The sequence below is a fragment of the Jaculus jaculus genome, chromosome 17 (genome assembly GCF_020740685.1).
Source record: "Jaculus jaculus isolate mJacJac1 chromosome 17, mJacJac1.mat.Y.cur, whole genome shotgun sequence".
Taxonomy (NCBI): Eukaryota; Metazoa; Chordata; class Mammalia; order Rodentia; family Dipodidae; genus Jaculus; species Jaculus jaculus.
The window spans coordinates 19,507,584-19,528,851 of NC_059118.1; the positions used below are offsets into that span (position 1 = coordinate 19,507,584).

The 21,268-nt window shown below is 38.5% G+C and overlaps 2 protein-coding genes across 7 annotated transcripts in view; both read left to right on the forward strand.

Annotated features, from left to right (window-relative positions):
• Positions 1 to 21,268, forward strand: part of Dock3 (dedicator of cytokinesis 3) — a 455,655-nt gene that overhangs the window by 307,994 nt on the left and 126,393 nt on the right. For all 6 annotated transcript variants that reach the window (XM_045136510.1, XM_045136514.1, XM_045136511.1 and 3 more), the window contains 2 exons: positions 9,512 to 9,600; positions 20,984 to 21,109. In XM_045136510.1, coding sequence (XP_044992445.1) covers positions 9,512 to 9,600; positions 20,984 to 21,109 — 215 coding nt within the window. The remainder of the gene's footprint in view (positions 1 to 9,511; positions 9,601 to 20,983; positions 21,110 to 21,268) is intronic.
• On the forward strand, positions 13,859 to 15,296 carry LOC105944470 (actin-related protein 2/3 complex subunit 5-like protein). The gene is made up of 2 exons (XM_045136934.1): positions 13,859 to 13,901; positions 14,621 to 15,296. The coding sequence occupies exons 1-2, from the start codon at positions 13,859 to 13,861 to the stop codon at positions 15,154 to 15,156; spliced, it is 579 nt and encodes a 192-aa protein (XP_044992869.1). The 3' UTR covers positions 15,157 to 15,296.

Genomic DNA, 21,268 nt, shown 5'->3' on the forward strand with positions numbered 1-21,268 from the left:
AGATGAGAGGTCTGTTTCTAACTTTTTGAGAAATCTCAATATTTATATCCATAATGGCTCTTGTAGTTTATACTCCCACCTACAGTGCATGAGAGTTCCTCTTTCCCTGCATCCTCACCAGCATCTGTCTGTTTTCTTGATGTTAGCCATTCTGACTGGGTTAACAGTAGTATCTTAGAGGTGTTTTTTTTCTTTAAAATTTTAATTTATTTATTGTTTTTTCACCCGGCTCAGAGTTGTTTTGATTTCCATTTCCCTGGTAGCTAAGGAGGTTGGACGCTATTCTTAAAGACTTGTTGGCCATTGTGTTTCTCCTTTTTTTGTTTGTTTGTTTATTTTTATTCATTTATTTGAGAGCAGCAGACAGAGAGGGAGAGAATATGCGCGCCAGGGCCTCCAGCCACTGCAAATGAACTCCAGATGTGTGCGCCCCCTTCTGCATCCAGCTTAAGTGGGTCCTGGGGAATCAAGCCTCGAACCTGGGGTCCTTTGGCTTCACAGACAAGCACTTAACCGCTAAGCCATATCTCCAGCTCTGTTTCTCCTTTTCTGAACTCTGTTCAGTTCATAAGCCCATTTGATGATTGACATTTAAGCTTTTTGTATTTAACTTGCAGTTCTTTGTAAACTGGTTATTAGCCCCTTGTCTGAAGTAAAGGTGGCAAAGATTTCTCCCATTCTGTAAGCTGCCTTTTCACTTTGATGATGCTTTCTTTAGCTGTGCAGAAACTTTTTTTTTATTTATTTTATTTTTCAAGGTAGGGTCTCACTCTAGCCTAGGCTGACTTGGAATTCACTATGTTGCCTCAGGCTGGCCTTGAATTTACAGCTATGTCTGCCTTCTAAGTACTGGGTTTCAAGGCATGTGCCACCATGCCCTGCAAACTTTTTAATTTCATGTGGTTGCTTTTGTTGATTCCTATGTTATTGGAGTTCTGGTAAGGAAGTTCTTTCCTATGCCTATATCCTGAAGCATATTACCTATTTTTTTCCCTCTAGCACATTCTGTGTTTCTTATTTTAGATTGAGGTCCTTGATCCATTTTGACTTGATATTTGTACAGGGAGAAAGATATGGATCCAAAGTCATTCTCCTACAAGTGGATGTCCAGTTTTGTCGGTACCAATTTTGAATACTCTGGCTTTTTGTCACTGAGTACTTTTGGCCCACTTGTCAAAGATAGATGGCCAAAGCACTGTGGCTTTATGTCTGCATCTTCTATTCTGTTTCATTGGTCTGTAGGTCTGTTTTGGTGCCAGTACCATGCTTTCTTTATTACCATTGCCCAATAGTAAGATTTGAGATCTATTGTAATACCTTCTGCTGAAGAACACTTTATTTCTGTGGGAAACGAAATGGTGTCTCAGGGCTGACACAAACATAGAACATGAAAATACCCCTCCTTTTAGCACTCATATCTCCAGCATACCTGAATACTTGGTCTCTGTGAAGAAGAGCTGTGAAATTCAGAGTTCATAGGCCCATTCTGGAGGAATTTTCTGGACAGTCCAAGCACTTCATTTACAGCCTTATTCTGCTTTGTGCACTGCTAAGAAAAGGCAAAACCAGGTATATTTTGCAGCATCTCTACCTCTAGCTCTTCACTAATCTAGAAAAACCCCTCCCCATTTTTTTCCAGAGATAGAGAAGTCATTTATGTCCTTACATGGTAGACTATATAGTGAATATCCCATTGTCATGACCTATATGCATATAATATTTACCCAAGTTTATTATAACCAATTTATTAGGAACATAAAGAGAATACTAATATATAGTAGAAGATGGTTTGTTTGGTTTTTTTTACCTCTTAACAAATAAGAAGACCAAAATAAATCTGGACAGAATCAGATTTAAGAAAATCTAAATAAGGTTGTTGTGACAGATAATAGCATCACTGAACACTCACCATGAGCTGTTGTTATCTCTCTCTTACAGATAAGGAAACAAGACAGAGAGTGGTGGGATACTTGCCTGAGCAGCCTAGCTAAGACACTATGCTCTTAACCACTTGCTTTCTACCTATAAATAGGGTGAGCATAATTTATAGTCTATCTAAATGAGAATATTGTGATAGTCTCCCAAATTATATTGATGCCAGGACATCAGTGTAAATGAAATATATCAGTTCACCAGGCCATATGGTCCTCTGTTTCTGAACATTTATTTTTATCCAACAGACATGTTTTCCATTGTCCATGAAATGTTTACAAAAATTATTCATAGAAAAACTTCATAAGCTAGAAGTTACAAAATCCACAGTCTCTAATCCCAGAGCAATTAGCATATAATATGTCATATTATTAGTCATCCAAAGGTGACAGCCTATAGTCATCTTGATATAAAAATAATGACAAAGCTGTGTATTCTGATGTCTTCTTAGGAAGGTCAGGAGTTCAAGGCCGTTCTCAGCTGTGTCGCAAGTGGGAGGCTATCTTGGGCTAAATGAGATCCTGTCTCAAAAAAATTGATAGAAGTCAACCTTTTTTATCAATAATATACCAATTTCGAGTAGACTACGCTGTTTCTCTAAGGTGAAGGAGACAAAGTGTGTTTCTGATTTCCCTGAGATCAGCACAAATCAAATGGTAGATGTGAACAACTTGTTGGTCACATTACTGGACACCATCCCCCAAAGTATATGATGTAGTAAGTAGGTCAGAGAGGGTTCCAAAATTTTTCATTTCTAACAAGTTTCCTATTAAAGTCACTGCCATTGGTCTGAGGGCCACACTTCTTACACATTTTATAAATTATCTTTTATCTGTTAGATATTTTAACTAGTTTTATATAAGGAGTACACAAGTCCCTAATTTATAGATAATGATGAATTTGTCTTTGCTTTATGATCACAGAGAGGCACTTTCCCAGTGGAGCAATCACAGATGAAAGCAGAGTTTAGAGTCAGACTGCTTATTTGAGCCTTGACTCCACCATACAGGTTATATGACCATGGACAAAGTGCTCTTGCTCTGTGTCTCAGTTTTCTCATATTTGTAAAAGGGAATAATACATTGTGGGTCTTGTTGGGTTGCATTGACAATCAAATGAATCAAATACATAAGCCCTTGGCCTGTTTGGAAGACCCCAGTTTTCCTTTGCTTTCAGTTGTTGGTTTTTGTTGCTGTTGTTTGATAACAACAAGGCTTTAGAAAGCCTTTATTTCTTTCTTTTTTATTTTTCCTGGAAAATTTTTATCATTGATAACTATAATTTTTTGACTTTCAAATCAAACTGAAAAGTGGAGCTTCCTCAAAATGGAACAATAAGATGTTTTGATCTTTATAAGACTGAGTGTTAATCCATAATAAAAATTCTGTATGTTTCTCCTGCTAACAGATACTCAAAATTTTTTGTAGAATCAATTACTTTATTGTTCAATCAGTTAAAAAAACAAAAAAACAAAAAAAAACATCACCTTCTATATAGAACCAGAATTGTAGCTCTAGCTCTGTGAATTAGGTCTTTTACTTTTGCTGAATGGTTCTGATGTGCCTTTGATGAGAATTTGACCAGCAACAGCATTGCTGTTTACCCCCATGGTGGTCTTTTTATGTTAATCCCAGTTCACAAGCTGACAAATGCTTGCACTGAGCCTCTCACATCTGCTTGACTTAAGCCTAGTTATTTAGAAGGACTAAACCCTAACCAACCTCAGGTCTTACTCCATGTTCTTACATGGCCCTTTCTATACTAAAAATGAAATAGTTTGAGGTAGTTCATCTCAGGGCTGGAGCTAGTAAAGTGCTTTCCTTACCAGTGTGAGGACCCAAGTTCAATCCCCAGTACCCATGCAAAAATGCCAGGCATAGTGGTGTGGGCCTGTAATTCCAGTGCTGGGGAGATAGAGGCAGATGGATCCTTAAAGCTCACTGGTCAGATGGTATAGTATAATTGGTTTTTGCTACACCAATGAGAAATCCTGTCTCAAGCAAGAGGTAAATGACATTCCTAAGAAACGTCACCCAAGGTTGTCTTTTGGCCTCCACATGTATATATCCCCACACAAAACCACTCATACATACATGCAAAAAAAAAAAAAAACTCACTTATACCTTTAATACATATTAAGTATATTTCTGTAATATAAAGTTAAATACTAGAGAAAATAACTTAGTTTATGAAATAACAAGCTTTTTAAAAATGATTTTTATTGGACTTTAATATATGAACACATTGAAAATTGGTCATATTCCCATCAGATTATCCTCTATGTCCCCTCTCTGCCTTCCCCATTCCATTAAGGGCCCTCCTTAGTGGGGTTAATGGTAATCACTGTGGGGTCATGAATGTACCAGTGAGTCCCTATGGGAAGGGTAATGCCTCATATACCTGCTCACCCTGTGGTTCTCTACTTTCCTCCCTCCCCCTCTTCTGCAGTGTTCCCTGAGCCTTGGAGAGCATGTTGTAAGTCTGCTTTCATGTTGAGCTCCCAGCAGCCTCTGATTATCTGCTTTGATGAGTTTTGAGTCTCCTCATTATCTACTGTCATTTCCCCAAAGGTTCTCAGGCTAGCCATAAGAATAACACTCATATTTAACTTACCTCCTCCTCTTTAATGTTTCCTGGGCCCTCATGGGTATGACAAATGATTTTTATGCTAGGCACTTGGCTTTCTTTACTTGTCATTATGATGGGTTCTTTTTAGAATCCAGGTGCTCTGTAGCATCTCCTGCTCTCTCCCTATTCCGTACTTGGGACAAGCCAGACCTATGTTTGGACTCCCATTCCTTATCTGAAAAAAAGTGCATACTATAATGCCTACAATGAGGACTATAAGAATTTTTTTTTTTATTTAGTAAAATATGCCAACAGTGATCTACACTTTTTTAGGTAGCCTGTTAAAAATTCAAACATAACACTCATAACTCATTAAAATTTTTTGAATAACGTTTTTTGGACTACTCATCTACGGAATGATAAAAAGAAAGATGAGTGAAAACCCATTAAAAGGGATGGAGAGATGGCTTAGAGATTAAGGCATTTGCCTGCAAAGCCAAAGGATCCCAGTTCAATTCTCCAGGATCCACATAAGCCAGATACACAAGGAGTGCATGCATCTGGAGTTCGTTTGCAGTGGTTGTAGACCCTGGCATGTGTTCTCCCTCTCTCTCTTTCTCTCTCTCTCTCTCTCTCTCTCTCTCTTTCTCCCTCCCTCTTTCTCTCAAATAAATAAATAAATAAATAAATAAATAAATAAATAAATAAATAAATAACACTTTAAAAAAAGCCATCAAAAGCCAAGAAGACAATAAAGCAGTAGGGAAGAGACAAATGCTCTATGTGCTGTGTACATGAGAACACTGTTCTGAACTCTGCTGAACCTGAGCACCTGCTCTCGTGTGCTTCTGAATACTTGGAGAACTCAGGTAGAAAACGCAGATTCTCTGTCCTTCCTATTCATTCCTTGAGTTAAATCTCTGTACATACACTGGCTGAAGTGCTACTTTACTGTCTCTTTTATGGGGAAAGTGCACTGCCACAGCAGTACACAGATCTTGTTTAGATTACAGATTCTCTCATGTATCTTATGATTGACGATAAACTATTGACATTAGTAATCACACTCTACATATTAATTTGATTGGGTATAACATAGTCGTATTTCATTATAATCATGTCTCATTTGACTATTTAATAAATGCTCACATTTAAATTTTTCCTACAAAGTATCCTAATGATGAGATAAAATATGCTGAAGAAGCCATAGCCACCTAATTGAAATTGTTTGCATAGCTTCTCTTTACACTCAGACTCTGCTCCTTGTCACTCACATTCCCCTTCTTCACATACACTGTGAGCACATTTATTCACAATCACTTGCTTTACAATACTTCCTCATCCAGTTAGCCTCTGCCCCCAAGTCTTGGTAACCAAAAATGTCTTTGGGCATTACAAATATCCCTTGGGGAAAGATCACCCCTGAACCCATACTAAAAGCCATTGCTATCAATCTGTATAACTAGACATTTTTTTTAATCAAGTAATTTCTATTTCACATTCTCCTAGATTTGTGTACTTGTTATATATTTTTGAATCATGGTATTTCTTCTATTCCTAAGATCTTTATCCTTTTTGTTTTTAGCCTTCAGGTCATTTGTTGTCCTCTCACCTTCAGTTAGTGTCTTGTCTGTCTGTCTCCCTCTTCCTCCCTTCTCACATATATTCTCTTATCTCTGGGGTTCAATATATTCTTGCTGTCCCTTTTATTTTAAAGTCATTTTCTTTTTAAAATATTTGTTATTTATTTATTTATTTATTTATTTATTTATTTATTCATTTATTTGAGAGAGAGCGAGAGAGAATGGGCATGCCAGAGCCTCCAGCCACTGCAGATGAACTCCAGATGCATGCGCCACCTTGTACATCTGGCTTACATGGGTACTGGGGAATCAAGCCTCAAACCAGGGTCCTTAGGTTTCACAGGTAGACACTTAACCGCTAAGCTATCTCTCCAGCCACTAAAGTCATTTTCTTTTCAGAACTTTGAGCTGGGTATGACAGTACATGCCTGAAATCCCAACACTAGGGAGATTGCAGAAGAAAATCTTGATTGACTTCTAGGCGATCCTGGGCTATATTGGGAGATAATATCTTAAAATAAATAATAAAATAATATAAGATAGAATGATCCATGTGGTCATGGAAATAGAGGTGGATACCTCAATATAAATTCAACTTAATATAGATGCAGTGGTTGTCTTAGAAATATTTATAAATATCTATATATGTTCCTTGTCTGCCAACTGAGAGACTCTGGAAACAACAGCACAGTAGCAATGACCACATCTACAACACAGATCTTGGTTTCTAATGCTATTCTCTAATAAAAGGAACTAGCACTCCTTGGAGGAGTGGCTGTGTCTAAGACTAGAACAGAGAAGATATAAAATTATTCTGGAGCAGAAAAATGCTCAGAAAAATATTTAAGATGTTTAAAGACCTGCAATACAATAGAAGGAGTGTATCACAAGAACATAGGAGAAACCAACAAAGTATGCTCCCAGTGACAAAAAAATGTAACAATTTGAACAGAAATATAAATTTTAAAACAGAAATATAAATTTTAAAGTATTGTATTATAATTCAAAGTATAAAATAAATATCTCATGCAATAGTTTTTAAAATATGACTGAATAAGTGATGGGAGAGAAGAGACAAGTATTCTGTTTTGAAGGATCCTAAATAGTACATATAGACACTTAAACTTCCAAAACACATAAGTCCCTATTCCCTAAGTGTGGGTCATGCATAGAAACTTCCTTCCAGTGGGTAAATGTCGAAAACTGGAGACAAGGATAGGAAAGTGCAAAAATACAGTAAAGAACCTAACAAACACCAGGTGATCAAGGTTAACATCAACAGGAAGTCATGTTGATAGCATGTGCCTTTGGTATGATATGATATGATGAAATGACACTTTACCTCCTCAAACACATTGAAATCTAATAATTTTTAATGGAGCAAATACCATTTTAGACTTTTACAAAATAACTTATCAATACTCCTCAAAACAGATCAAGATCATCTACAAAAGGAAAGTTTGAGGATTGCCACAGTTGAGGAATTCAAGGAGACATGGTAGCTCAATGTAACGTGATATTCTTGATCAGATCCTAGGAAAAAAAGAGGAAAGAGTAGGAAAAGCCATTGGACAAAAACTAAGAAATCTGAATAAAGTATAGACTTAGCTAGTAGTTAATTCTAACAATAAAGGTTAAGTATGAAGTTAATTAAGTTTAATCATTGATTTATTAATTGTGACCACAAATGTACCATAATAATATAAAATGGTGATAACTGAGGAAACTTAGTGTGGGATATATGGGAACTCTCTATAATATCAGTGCAATTTTCCATAAATCTAAACTGTTATAAAATACTAAATGCATATACATAAATAGTAAAGGAATAACCAGCATAATGGTCTTTATATAGTCATGGGCAGGGCTCACTTTCATGAATGTAGTGAAGAAGGCATTTAATGTGTAGTCTGCACATAGCAAATAATGAACTTTATAAAGGTCAAACAAAACGTATGTTCAGAGTTTCCTGCATGATTTAAAGCTCTGCTTTGTATTGTTATAAGACAATGACACTTCGGACAGCATTGCTCTCTATCAGTATGATAGAAGAACGGTTTTTCAAGAGGTGCCTTTGTGGGATTAATGTGAGTGTGACAGAAGTGGGCAGAGTCTGCATTAGTGACTTAATAGAGCCAGAATCATAATGAACAATGAAACATTTATAGCTAGAAGCACATTAGTACCAAATAAAAAGCAGGGAACTAATGTTATACTAAGAGTGAATGAGGTTTATTATTTTAAAGCTAAAACAGCATTACTTTAAATTTGTTTAAATAATAAATATACTGAAGACTATAGATTGCTTATTGTGAAGATGACCTATATTTTATTTTAATCTTGACAATATGTTATAAAAGTATTTTTTCATGCAGGTTAGTTATGTAAAGGAAGAATAAAAGTTTTGAATGTAATATTCTTATTGGCTGCCCATAGGTAATTTTTAGTCCCACAAAAATCAGAAGGAAAGATGTAAGAAGTAAGATTGTGAATAAATCTATACATGTACATTGCTGTGATTTGGTAACTCTTTATACGAAGCCAAACTCTAGGGACTTGTGGGTAAGAAGGGCCATAGAAGATATATCATGACAGTTTCTAAACATTCATACTTGTAAGAGAATCTCTTCCTTTTTTATCAAGAACTTTCCTTGTGTGTGTGTATGTGTGTGTGTGTGTGTGTGTAAGCAGAGCTAGAGAAGAAAGAATACATATATGTAATATGTTTATGCACATATATTTGAATGAATTCATCTTAACTTTTTCAAATGATATATGTATATAGTTTATATAAGTATGGGCACATTATATATATGTTTGGTTTGGTTTGGTTTGGTTTGATTTTACAATGTAGGATCTCACTTTAGCCCAGGCTGACCTAGAATTCACTGTCTCAGGGTGGCCTTGAACCCATGGTGATCCTCCTAACTCTACCTCCTAAGTGCTGGGATTAAGACGTGTGACACCATGCCTGGCTTATATATCTATATGTATTTGTAAACATTCTGTACTTTCCCCAAGTATAAACCTTTTTTTTTTTTTTTGTATTTTAGAGAGAGAGAGAGAATTGGCATGCCAGGGCCTCAGCCACTGCAATTGAATTCCAGATGCTTGCACCACCTAGTGGGCATGTGCAATCTTGCACTTGCCTCACCTTTGTCTGTCTGGTTTATGTGGGATCTGGAGAGTAGAATATGGGTCCTTAGGCTTTGCAAGCAAGTGCCTTAACCACTAAGCAATCTTTCCAGCCTCAAGTATGAATCTTTTATGCTTAATAAAAAAGAGTCCTGTCTAATCTAGTAAAATATACTCATTTCTTTAGGAACGTAAGGAATCCTTTTCCCTTCAAACTTACTGCTTGCACATTGAGCCATTAAACCAGATGTTTAAAATTCTTCTGACCCATAAAGCCTATTCTTCTGTTACAGGTGCAACAATGAGAGTGAGTGGACCCAGATCCATGAGAATATCATCAGAAAGTCCAGTGCCAAGTACTCTGCCCCCAGCGCCAGTCATGGTGATGTATTTCTTTGGCCAGAAAATTTGTGTTGCATTTGCATTTGTTGATCATATAGCACCTTGATTGGGTAGGGATGAATAGATGCTCTATATAAAGTTCAATTTCCTAAATAAGTTTATTCCCTACCTAGGAACTTTCTCCTAGTCCCTTTTATAGTAATTTGAGGCCTTCCTTAGTATATGCTGACTAAAATACTTTTTTCTGATAGATTCCATATACTTTGGTAAGTAACTTGAGCTTAAGTTTAAATCAAGCAAGCAAAAATGTTTCCAGGTTTATCGCATTGTTGAAGTCTGTTTTACTGAAATTTAAAATAATATTCCCAGTGGAAACAAAAAAGACAAACATTAATATCAATTCTCTTTCTATTCCTGTTCAGTGGTAGCATCATGAAAAAAAGCCTGACACTCATGAGAATCAATGACTGGCCTACCAAAAGCAGTCATTCTGGAACTAGAATAGAAAATCTTTATTTCAAAGTAACTTTCATGTTAGCTCAACTTCTCCTTTTCTTATTCCTTCCTTTTAAATCTTTATTTAAATAATTTCTTTCTAAATCTCAGTAAAATTTTAAACACATTAGATTGTGGATTCCAAGTTAAACTTTGTTTTTGTTCTTGTTTTTTGTTTTTCAAGGTAGGGTCTCACTGTAGCCCAGGCTGACCTGGAATTCACTATGTAGTCTCAGGGTGGCCTCGAACTCAGGGCAGTCCTCCTACCTCTGCCTCCCGAGTGCTGGGATAAAAGGCATGTGCCACCACACCCAGCTTAAACTTTGGGTTTGTTTAGTTTTGTTTTTGGTTTTTCGAGGTAGGATTTCCCTCTAGCCCAGGCTGACCTGGAATTCACTATATAGTCTCAGGGTGACCTTGAATTCACAGCAATCCTCCTACCTCTGCCTTCCAAATACTGGGTTTAAAGACATGTGCCACCATGCCTAGCCTTGAACTTTTTGTTTTGTTTCGTTTTTCGAGGTAGGGTTTCCCTGTAGCCCAGGCTGACTTGGAATTCACTATGTAGTCCTCAGGGTTGTCTTTAAACATGGTGATCCTCCTACTTCGGCCTCCCAAGTGCTAGGATTAAAGGTGCGTGCCACCATGCCTGGTTTGAACATTTTTTATTAAACCTAGAAGCACAATTTAAAAGCCTGAGTGGGGCAAGGAACATGGCTCAGTGGTTAAAGGTGCTTGGTTGCAATGCATACTGGCTCAGGTTGAATTTCCAAACTGCCCATGTAAGCCAAATACCTGTTGTTCTGTTCACACAGAGGCAAGAGGCCCTAGCACACCCACACACATACAAATAAATAAAAATAAATTAATTAATTAACAAAAGCCTAAGAGCTTTTCATACTCTGAAACTAGCTATTTAATTTATATAGAGCCATATTTTAATTTTTTTTTTTTTGAGGTAGGATCTCACTTTAGCCTAGGCTGACATAGAATTCACTATGTAGTCTCAAGGTGGCCTCAAATTCACAAGAGTCCTCCTACCTCTGCCTCCTCAGTGCTAAGAATAAAGGCATGTGCTACTATGTCCCACTCTCATATTTTTAATTTCTTTATTTTAATTTTTTTTTCACAAAAGTTATAGTCTTGTATTTCCTGTCCCCTGGTTTCATTTCCGTCAGGAAAAAAACTCTGCTCAGTAGGGTTATTGGCATAAATGCAAGGTCTCAGTCAGTCCTTGGTGGGGAGGGGTGAACTGTGCTTCAGGATATTGCTACCCATCCTATGGCTCTTATAATTTCACCACCCCTTCTCCCACAATGGTCCCTGAGCCTTGGTGGGTCTGTCAACAGTCTGGTTTCATGTTAAGTTCTCTGTAGCTTCTGGGTTTCTGATTCAATGTATTTTGATTGTTGCCCACAATGTGTGTCTGTTGCCTTTCCCTGGACCTGGTTTTCAGGCTAGTATTGGAAACAATACTCATGTCACTGCTTCCTCTGTAGTTTCTCTTGGGTCTTGGCAGATGTGGTAGAAGTAGGTAGTCAGCTATCTCGGATCTCCTGAGTTTTCTGTGCCATCTGTAAAATAAAATAGATTCTCCAACCAAGAGTGAGAACAGCTTGGATTAAAGGGTATATAGTTATTATAGGGGCATAGTTATTTGAGAGTTTTGGGTATGTTAGCCCACTGTTCTTACTCAGAGAGCAGGGGGACTTCTCTGTGGAGTCTATGGAATTTTCTGGCCACAGGATTCTGACTTGGTTTCTAGTACCAGATATGAGTTTTATCCCACTGAGCAGGCCTCATGTCCAGAGAACATTTACCCACAAAAATTGTGTGCCACTATTGCATAAGCATGTACTTCTTGCCTAGCTGGTTGATTTCATAGCTTACAGGATCCTCTGCTTATTCACCATGTTGGTGACCATCATACTACAGCAATTCCTATAGCATTTTCCAATGCTATGAGGCTAACTGGGAAGGAAATAATTTTCCTCTCAGTTTCAATGTGGTATTTTAATGACCTGTGACCACAAACTGTGGTGTCTTCAACAGTAAGGTCTTACCTTTTAGCTCTTCTGGGAAATCAAGTGTTATGGCAAAGGCCTGCATTGTTTTGGGGACCTCATAGGTCTCCCTGGCCAACAATACCCTGAAGGGACTAACTCAGTTCTGGTCCTGGGATTACCCAACCTGAGCCCATGGTTTTAGGGTTAAGTTTTTTACACCTTCTACAGAATGCTTCTGTCCAGACCAACCCAACCCACCCCCTTTATTGGTGGTTGTATCTTGTAGAATAGTATCCAAAAAGAGGCTTTCTATGAAACTGATTCATATGTTAAGGCATGTGTAATTCCCCTCCCTAGCCTCCCCATCCCCTGCCCCTTCAGTACCCTCCTATCCTTTATTCTGTCCCTCACCTGGCCTCCCTCCCTATTTCTTCTCTCTCCTGGTTTCATTCTAGTTTTACGTCCATAATCCTGGTGCTTGCTGCCATTTACATTTATCTCCAGTTGATCCTAGTTAGGACCCACATTCAACTTCAAGAGAGAGTATGTAGCATCTGTCTTTTTGTGCCTGGGTAACCTCACTTAGAATGATTTTTTCCCAACTCTATCCATTTTCCTGCAAATGTCATTATTTTGTTTTTCCTTATTACTATGTAGCATTCCATTGTATATATGTATACATGTTCCTTATCCATTCATCAATTGATGGACATCTGAGTTGATTTCAAATCTTAACTCAAATCTTAACTAGTATGATCAGAGCAGCAACAAACATGGTTGAGCAGGTATCTCTGTAGTAGAGTGGAGTCTTTAGGGTCTGTGCTCAGGAGTGGTATAGCTGGATCAAGATCAAGTGGTAGATCTGTTTTCATCTTTTCAAGGAATCTCCACACTGTTTTCATAGTGGCTGTACAATTTTGCACTCCCACCAGCAGTGGATGAGGATAGAACCATATTTCTCCTGACAATTTCTTCCTGCACATACATGCGAATAAATAATTTTTAAATTAATAAATAAAAGCCTAAGAGCTTTCAACCTCTGTAAATAGCTATTTAATTTATATAAAACCATATTTTTCCTGACAACTTTTTCTTCCAAATCATTTTATAATGTCTTTTATATAACTTCTTTTTCTAACCTTCATAGAACTTAACCACTAAGCCATCTCTCCAACCCGACCTTCATAGAGCTTATTGGAAATTAAAAGTTAGTCTTATAGTACAATATAAGTCTTATAATAGTCTTATAGTACAATATACACAAGGCATAGCAGTTTTTACTTGAACTTTTTCTGTGTCAGGGTCAACAGTTGACCAAATGGGAAGAGAGAAAATCCATATCAGAGACTAAAAAGATTAAAATCTTCAGCAAAGCACACCTTAATTTCTCTGAAACTCTATAGTGTATGGGTTTTGAGAACCTCTTTTACTGTTTTAAAATGACAGTTTTCTATATATATGGCCCAGATGCCAAGGAGCTACCTACAGTGTGAGAAAACTAAGCTAAAGCAAGAGACAGAAATCTTGTGTTTTTGTTATGTTTTAATGTGTGTGAGAGAGAGAATTGGCACACCAGGACATCCAGCCACTGCAATCAAACTCCAGCTGTGCGTACCCCCTTGTGCACATGTGCAGCCTTGCATGCTTGTGTGGGACCTGGAGAATTGAACATGACTCCATAGGCTTTGCAGGCAAGTGCCTTAGCCGCTAAGCCACCTCTCTTGCCCCAGAGATCTTTTTCATAAAATATAAGAAAGGCTAGAGGTTGTAGCTTAGTGACAGAGTGCTTGTCTCACAATGCACAAAACCCTAGATTTGATTCTTAGAGTCATAAAGATAAGTGAGTATGGGAAAGTTACCAGCAATTTGGAAAAGCTACCATTCATGTCAACATTTAACATGCCCTTTGCTTTATTTATTTGATAGATTTATTTTAAAAATACCCTTTGCTATAAGTTCTTGGGATATGATAGGATTAAAACATGGAGCACTTGGGCAGGATGTAATGGTCTATGCCTTTAATCCCAGCACTCAGGAAGCAGAAGTAGAAGGAATGCCATGAGTTCGAGGCCACCCTGAGACTATATAGTGAATTCTAGGTCAGCCTGGACTAGAACAAGGCATTACCTGAAAAAAAAGAAAGAAAGAAAAAAAAAAAGAAACCTCGAGAACTTTATAAAGAAATGGTGGTAATATTTACATTTTTTTTTAATTGAGAGTAGTTTCTACTGTGCCTCATTTCTTAAAGTAAGCAGGGATCATCCTGTCTTCAGTCTGTGACTCTTGTACAACATTTAACAGGCACTGGCCATTTAAACTGTATTAAAAAGACATCTGGCTGGGCCTGGTGGTGCACGCCTTTAATCCCAGCACTCGGGAGGCAGAGGTAGGAGGATCACCATGAGTTCGAGGCCACCCTGAGACTACATAGTGAATTCCAGGTCAACCTGAGCTAGAGTGAGACCCTACCTCGGAAAAAAAAAAAAAAAAGACATCCATTCCCTATGATGGGGCAAAGTAGATTTCAAAGAGCTTTGGTTAGGATGACTCTATTATAAGGAAGTCTCTGTGGTACTGTTAAAAAACAAACATTGCACTGCTATTTGTCGTTGCGCTTCCGCCGGGTAGACATTGACGAGTTTGACGAGAACAAATTTGTGGATGAACAGGAGAAGGCAGCAGCTGCGGGAGAGCCAGGCCCGAATCCTATCGAGGTGGACGGACTTCTGCAGCAAGGGGACATGCTTCAGGCATTCCATGCGGCCTTGAGGAACTCTCCAATCAACACCAAGAATCAAGCTGTAAAGGAGCGAGCCCAGGGTTTGGTGCTGAAAGTGCTCACAAACCTTAAGGGCAGTGAGATTGAGCAGGCTGTGCAGTCACTGGACAGAAACGCCATCGACTTGTTAATGAAATACATTTACAAAGGGTTTGAGAAACCCACAGAAAATAGCAGTGCAATGTTACTTCAGTGGAATGAAAAGGCCTTAGCTGTGGGAGGACTAGGCTCCATTATAAGAGTTCTTACAGCAAGAAAGAGTGTTTTAAAAAAAGACTTATGTTACCTTGAGAAGAATTTTGGATATCCAGGCTGACGAAGAAGGGACTGACAATGGACTATCTTCCTAGGAACTCCCAACTAATTATTTCAGGACACATATCTGCTAAAATGTATTTTATTTACAAGGTGGAGGGAGAAATTGTCTTGTTTCCTAAACCCTTTGCAGGATCTGAGAGTCTCTGTCTTTGTCTACAAAGTAATGTAGAACTGACACTTGACTGTCCACAGAGTGACTGGCAAGTGTCCGTCAGGTGTATCTGTGTGCACTGGCTGTTTAGAATGGGGAGGGACTTTTTGGGCAGATGCAGATCCAAGGGCTGTGGTGGAAGGTTGAGCTTGGTTTTTGAAGTGAGAAAAACACCCTAGAGTTTGTACAGACAGCCTGTCTTTCCAGAGAAGACAGGCTCTCTTGGGCTCATTGTAGAGTGCCTGCTGCATCAATAAAGCTCTTGGCTTCTTAGTAAAAGAAAAAAAAAAAAATCAAGAGGCTGGAGAGATGGCTTAGTGGTTAAGTGCTTGACTATGAAGCCTAAGAACCTCGGTTTGAGGCTCTATTCCCCAGGACCCACGCTAGGCAGGTGCACAATGGGGTGCACGCATCTGGAGTTCATTTGCAGTGGCTAGAAGCCCTGGTGTGCCCATTCTTTCCCTCCCTCCCATTCTCTCTCTCTCTCTGTCTCTCTCTCTCTCTCTCTCTCTCTCTCTCTCTCTCTCTCTCTCTCTCTCTTTCCCTCTTTCTCTCTGTGTCACTCTCAAATAAATAAAAATAAACAAAAAAAATTTTTTAAAAACCAAAAGAGGGTTAGAGGGATTGCTTAGCAGTAAGGTATTTGCCTGCAAAGCCAAATAACCCCAGCTTGATTCTCCAGGACCCACATTAGCCAAATGCATAAGAGGGTACACACATTTGGAGTTCGTTTGCAGTGGCTGGAGGCCCTGGCATGTCCATTCTTTCTCTCTCTCTCCCCCCCCCATCTCTCCCTCTTTGTCAAATAAATAAATATTAAATATTTTTAAAAATCTAAAGAAATAGACTACTACTTCATAGAATGTGTTGGAAACTCATCAGGATGTTGGAATTAATGTATTTCAATCCTGTCATTTAAAGGAAAGGGAAGCTGGGCTGGAGAGATGGTTTAGCGGTTAAGCGCTTGCCTGTGAAGCCTAAGGACCCCGGTTCGAGGCTCAATTCCCCAGGACCCACGTTAGCCAGGTGCACAAGGGGGCACACATGTCTGGAGTTCATTTGCAGTGGCTGGAAGCTCTGGTGCGCCTATTCTCTCTCTCTCTCTCTCTCTCCTCTCTGTCACTCTCAAATAAATAAATAAAAATAAACAAACAAACAAAAAAATAAAGGAAAGGGAAGCTCAGTAAAATGACTTGATGGCTGAGCCACAGTGGAGGTCAATCTAGGCTGTAAGCTACTCACCTTTCTACTCTTATTGCCAAGTCTCTGATCATGGATTTTCTTCATCTAGACTCTGTGAACTTTATGTCAGAAAATGTCATAGATTCATCAAGGAATAGTTCAGGTCTTTAATCTCCTTATTAAAATTAATTTTCTTTGCTATATAGTCACCCATCTTTGCATCTTAGTTATTTTATTTATTTTTTCTTATTTGTTTACTTTTTGAGAGAGAGAGAGAAGAGGGAAGATAGAGAGAGAATGGGCTCACAAGGGCCTCTAGTTACTGCAAACAAACTCCAGACGCATGCATCACCTTGTGCATCTAACTTATGTGGGTACTGAGGAATCAAACCTGGATTCACAGGCAAGTGCCTTGACCACTAAGCAACCTCTCCAGTCTTTATTTTTCAGACAAAAACTTGCTATATTGTCCAAGCTGGTCTGAAAGTTGTGGGTTCAAGTGATCCTGCCAACTCAGCCTCCTAAACAGCTTGGACTAAAAGCATGGGCCACCACAGCCTGGTGCTATGCATCATGGATACTTCATCACAGGAGCACCATTTCAGAAATCAGCGTCTTCCTTAAATCACTTAATCTTAAAATACAGAAGGAATTTCTACATTCATTTTAAGTGTAAACAATAAATGTGCCATTCAGCTATACTTCACTTATGTGCCATATTTATTTTTTATTTCCATTATTATCCTCTTTGATGTGAATCCATAGCAATTAGCAATAAAGGTCATTAAAAAGAACTAGTGAAAACAAATCAGTTAGCAAGTAAATTCTCCATTTACTTTAAGTGATCATTAACTACAACTTTATTTGCATGTTTAAACTCAGATGAATTTATATAATCTTCCAGCATTTCCACAAGAGTGGGCAGAAAAGTGAGGGTGCAGTGACAGGGCAAAATTACTGTCCAATATTCCACACAGGTGTTAATTTGTTAGGTTTTTGTTGTTGTTGTTGTTGTTGTTGTTGTTTTTAGAGCTATCTTCGATCTAGCCCAGGCTGACCTGGAATTCACTATGTAGTCTCAGGGTGGCCTCAAACTCATGGTGATCCTCCGTCCTCTGCCTCTCGAGTGCTGATCTCAAGCCAGCCTTGAATTCACAGCCATCGTCCTACCTCCACCTCCATAGTTCTGGTATTAAAGGTGTGCATCACCACACCTGGCTACTTTTTTATGGACCAGTCTTCAAATACAGATGAAGTTCAGTTTAAAAAAAAAAAGTGGGGTCCGGGCATGATGGTGCACACCTTTAATCCCAGCACTCGGGAGGCAGAGGTAGGAGGATTGCTGTGAGTTCGGGGCCACCCTGAGACTGCTTAGTGAATTCCAGGTCAGCCTGGGCTAGAGTGAGACCCTACCTCAATAAAACAAAAAAATAAAAATGGCTTTCTTATGTCAGATAATAACAGAATAAAATTCACAAAGAAATTATAAAAATATGGTGAATCTCAAGTTCTGTGACTTTAGGGTCCCACTGAGATTAAGGGTGGGGAAAATACCAAGTATTAGCAAGGGTCTGGCTACATACTGTGTGAACAAGTGGTTGGTCTTCTGAACTAGAGGCTCTTTTGCTCTGAGGATTATGCCTTAGTATTATTTGGCATGTGTTTAATCACCTAAAGTTTTACTTTGAGAAAGGAAATCCAGAAGTTTCTGGATGCCAACTTGAATGAAAAGTACAGTTTTTATAGCCTCCATTTATGGTTTCTTTTATTCTTTCCACTTGATATCTCACATAAACTGAAACTTTCCTCTAACTTTAAAAGAAAAGAATGCAGGGTCCTTTTGAGTATTTCCAAAGATAGTTGTCACTCTCAGAACCTTCAGTGTACATTCTCACAAGTTTTGCTTTGCATTTCAAGGCCGATTTGGATGATCAGAAAATATAAAGATTAAAAGTCAGTGGGGACTTTGCTAAATTCTTGTTAATACAGAATGATATAACTGAAGGTTAATATTTTTCTTTTCCTTTGCCCTTCAACCACCACCATCCCAGATTCTAAGGAGAATCCCACCCTCAGATTTTTGCTCATGCTGAGCTGACATGTGGATGAGAATGAAGGTGAATGAGTTAGGATTGGGAGGGAGCTGCCAGGTACAACTCAAGCTCTTCTCTTTTGCAGAGATCAATCAGATTTTTGGGCTCTGGCCTCCAGCATTTCAGATTTATAAATTAGCTGTAGTTTAATTCACCCAGTAATAAGTCTGTAAAAAAAAAAAAATAGAATAGTCATGGAACCAAAATTCCAACTGTAATACTATTCAGGACACTGAGATCCTAGTATTAATGAAGCCATGGTAACCGTGTGCATAATCCCATGATTTCTTTGTTTGTTTGTATGCATGAGTCCTAGTATTAATGAAGCCCATGATAACATTGTGTGTAATCCCAAGAAATCCAAGGAAACCTTGGATACATGAGTTTACCAGAATATATTGGATAATTTTATGGTTCTGTCTGACCTACTGTAGAGCCACATTTTCATTCTTTGCATAACTGTGATAATACATATTCCTAGTTTCTCGAATCTTTGTATCTGCCAGACATAATATCTGCAGTAACTTTTCTGCCTGACTTCTGTATTTCCGTACTTACTTTTCTATTCCCTCCTCTCTTCTAATTCCTACATGATCCTTATTTTACAATTCTTACTACTGTCTTCATTATAACATCTTCCTTTATTTCTATTTTTTCTTCTTTGATTTTTTTTTGTTTTTGTTTTTTGTTTTTCGAGGTAGGGTCTCACTCTAGCCCAGACTGACATGAAATTCACTATGGAGTCTCAGGGTGGCCTCAAACTCACGGCAATCCTCCTATCTCTGCCTCCCAAGTGCTGGGATTAAAGGTGTGCACCACCACACCCAGCTTTATTTTTTCTTCTTTTTCATTATTTATTTATTTGAGAGAGAGAGATGGAGAGACGGAGAGAGGGAGAATGGGCATGCCAGTTCCTCTAGCCCCACTACAAACGAACTCCAGACGAATGCACCACCTTGTGCATCTGGCTTACATAGGTCCTGGGGAATTGAACCGAGGTCCTTTGGCTTTGCAGGCAAATGCCTTAACTGCTAAGCCATCCCTCCAGCCCCTATTTCTTCTTTTTTGGGTGTGCGTACATGTAGTCTATTGTGTGGGTTCAGGTGTATGCACATGTGCATGTGGAGGCCAAAGGTCAACATCTGGTGTCTTCCTTAATCAGTCTCTAAATTATTATTTTAAATAGGACCTCACTAAGCTCACCAATTTGGCTAATCTAGCTAACCCAGGAACCCTGGGAATTCTCTATCTCTACATTCCCAGCACTAGGATTATAGTTGTGTGGTACCATGCCTGGCATTCTACATGGGTACTAATGATCTGAACTCAGTTCCTCATGCTTGTGTAGGTACCACTTTATCCATTGAACAGTCTCCTCACTCCTCTTCCCTTGTTCTTGTAGATTATCATCTTTTGTTCAACTTCAAACTTATAAATCATTAAAGGTGCTTTGTGCTAATCCATAGATCAGAACCTTCATTTATCATCCTGTTACTATCTAGTACACTCAGATGTAAAACTTCCTTATTCCATATAAGCTTAATATCTCTTAGCCTTCTAGCTAGTGGCTGCAGTGAGGACACTTGGGAAGATAGAATGGGAGATGGGATTTTAGAAATGAACATGCAAAACACCAAGAACAGTAATAATAAGTCTGAAGTCAGTTCTCTTAGGGTAACATTACATGTTTTCCCAAATTCTGAACAAAGATCACCTGGGTAGCCTAAAATTATTATAAGGTCTGAAGTGAGACATAGCCCCATAAAACCCCCATCTTTTCTTTGTGGGCAATGGTTCCCTAAAAGAAGAAAACAGTATCTGCTCTCTTTTTTGTTTTTTAACAAGCTAGTGCACAATTGAAATAGCAAATTGCTTCCCACACTTTGGCATAGTCCTACCATAAGACATCACACATTAAAATATGTAATTAAGAAAACAGACACCATAGCTCACTTATTACCAGCATGTGGGGCATCTTGACCCAGATTCTTCATTAATCACACTTGTTTCTAGTCTGTAGATTTCTCTGTGGTCTTGAATGTACAACTGAGGTAGTTCAATCCTCTCATTCTGAGTGTTGAGCTACAAGGCAGCTTGATCTCTCAGATCTTAGTCTGCGTTTAATAAACTTAATTTTGTAGGCTATTGAGATTGCTTTGAATTAAGTTCCTTTATCTGTTATACTTCTTCAAAATAGCACATTTTTTATTTTAAGATTTTCTCAAGCTAAACACCAGGATTAGGGGTGCAGTTCAGTAGTACAGTGCTTGCCCAACATGTATGTGGCCTTGGGTTCAATCTCTAACACCAGAGAGATAAATATTAAACTTTGTGTCTTTTCTAGTACTTCATACAGAGTATATATATGATTCTGAATAAAAATATTTTTGTTTTCGTAGGTCTTATTATTTCTCTACAGCTTCTTCGGGGTGACATGGAACAGATTCGGAGAGAAAATCCCATGATATTTAATCGGGGATTAGCAATTACAAGAAAATTGGGATTTCCTGATGTCATCATGCCAGGTAGGCAGAACTGCTTGGGGATTGGGAGGGAGATGGATTAGCAGGATGGAGCATAGTGCTCTTCTCCTGAGCAGGTGGTGAGCTATGCCGAAGAGCTCTGCAGCTATTGAGATCTCCTCCCAAGGCAGACTGCTTACTGTTAGTCTGCAGGAGTAGCCT

What these genes read in the sequence shown, in the direction of transcription:
- LOC105944470 (XM_045136934.1), top strand. Translation starts at nt 13,859, where the DNA reads ATGCACAAAACCCTAGATTTGATTCTTAGAGTCATAAAGATAA. An exon ending in TCTTAGAGTCATAAAGATAA is followed by an intron (nt 13,902 to 14,620) that starts GTGAGTATGGGA and finishes CTCTATTATAAG; the next exon opens with GAAGTCTCTGTGGTACTGTT.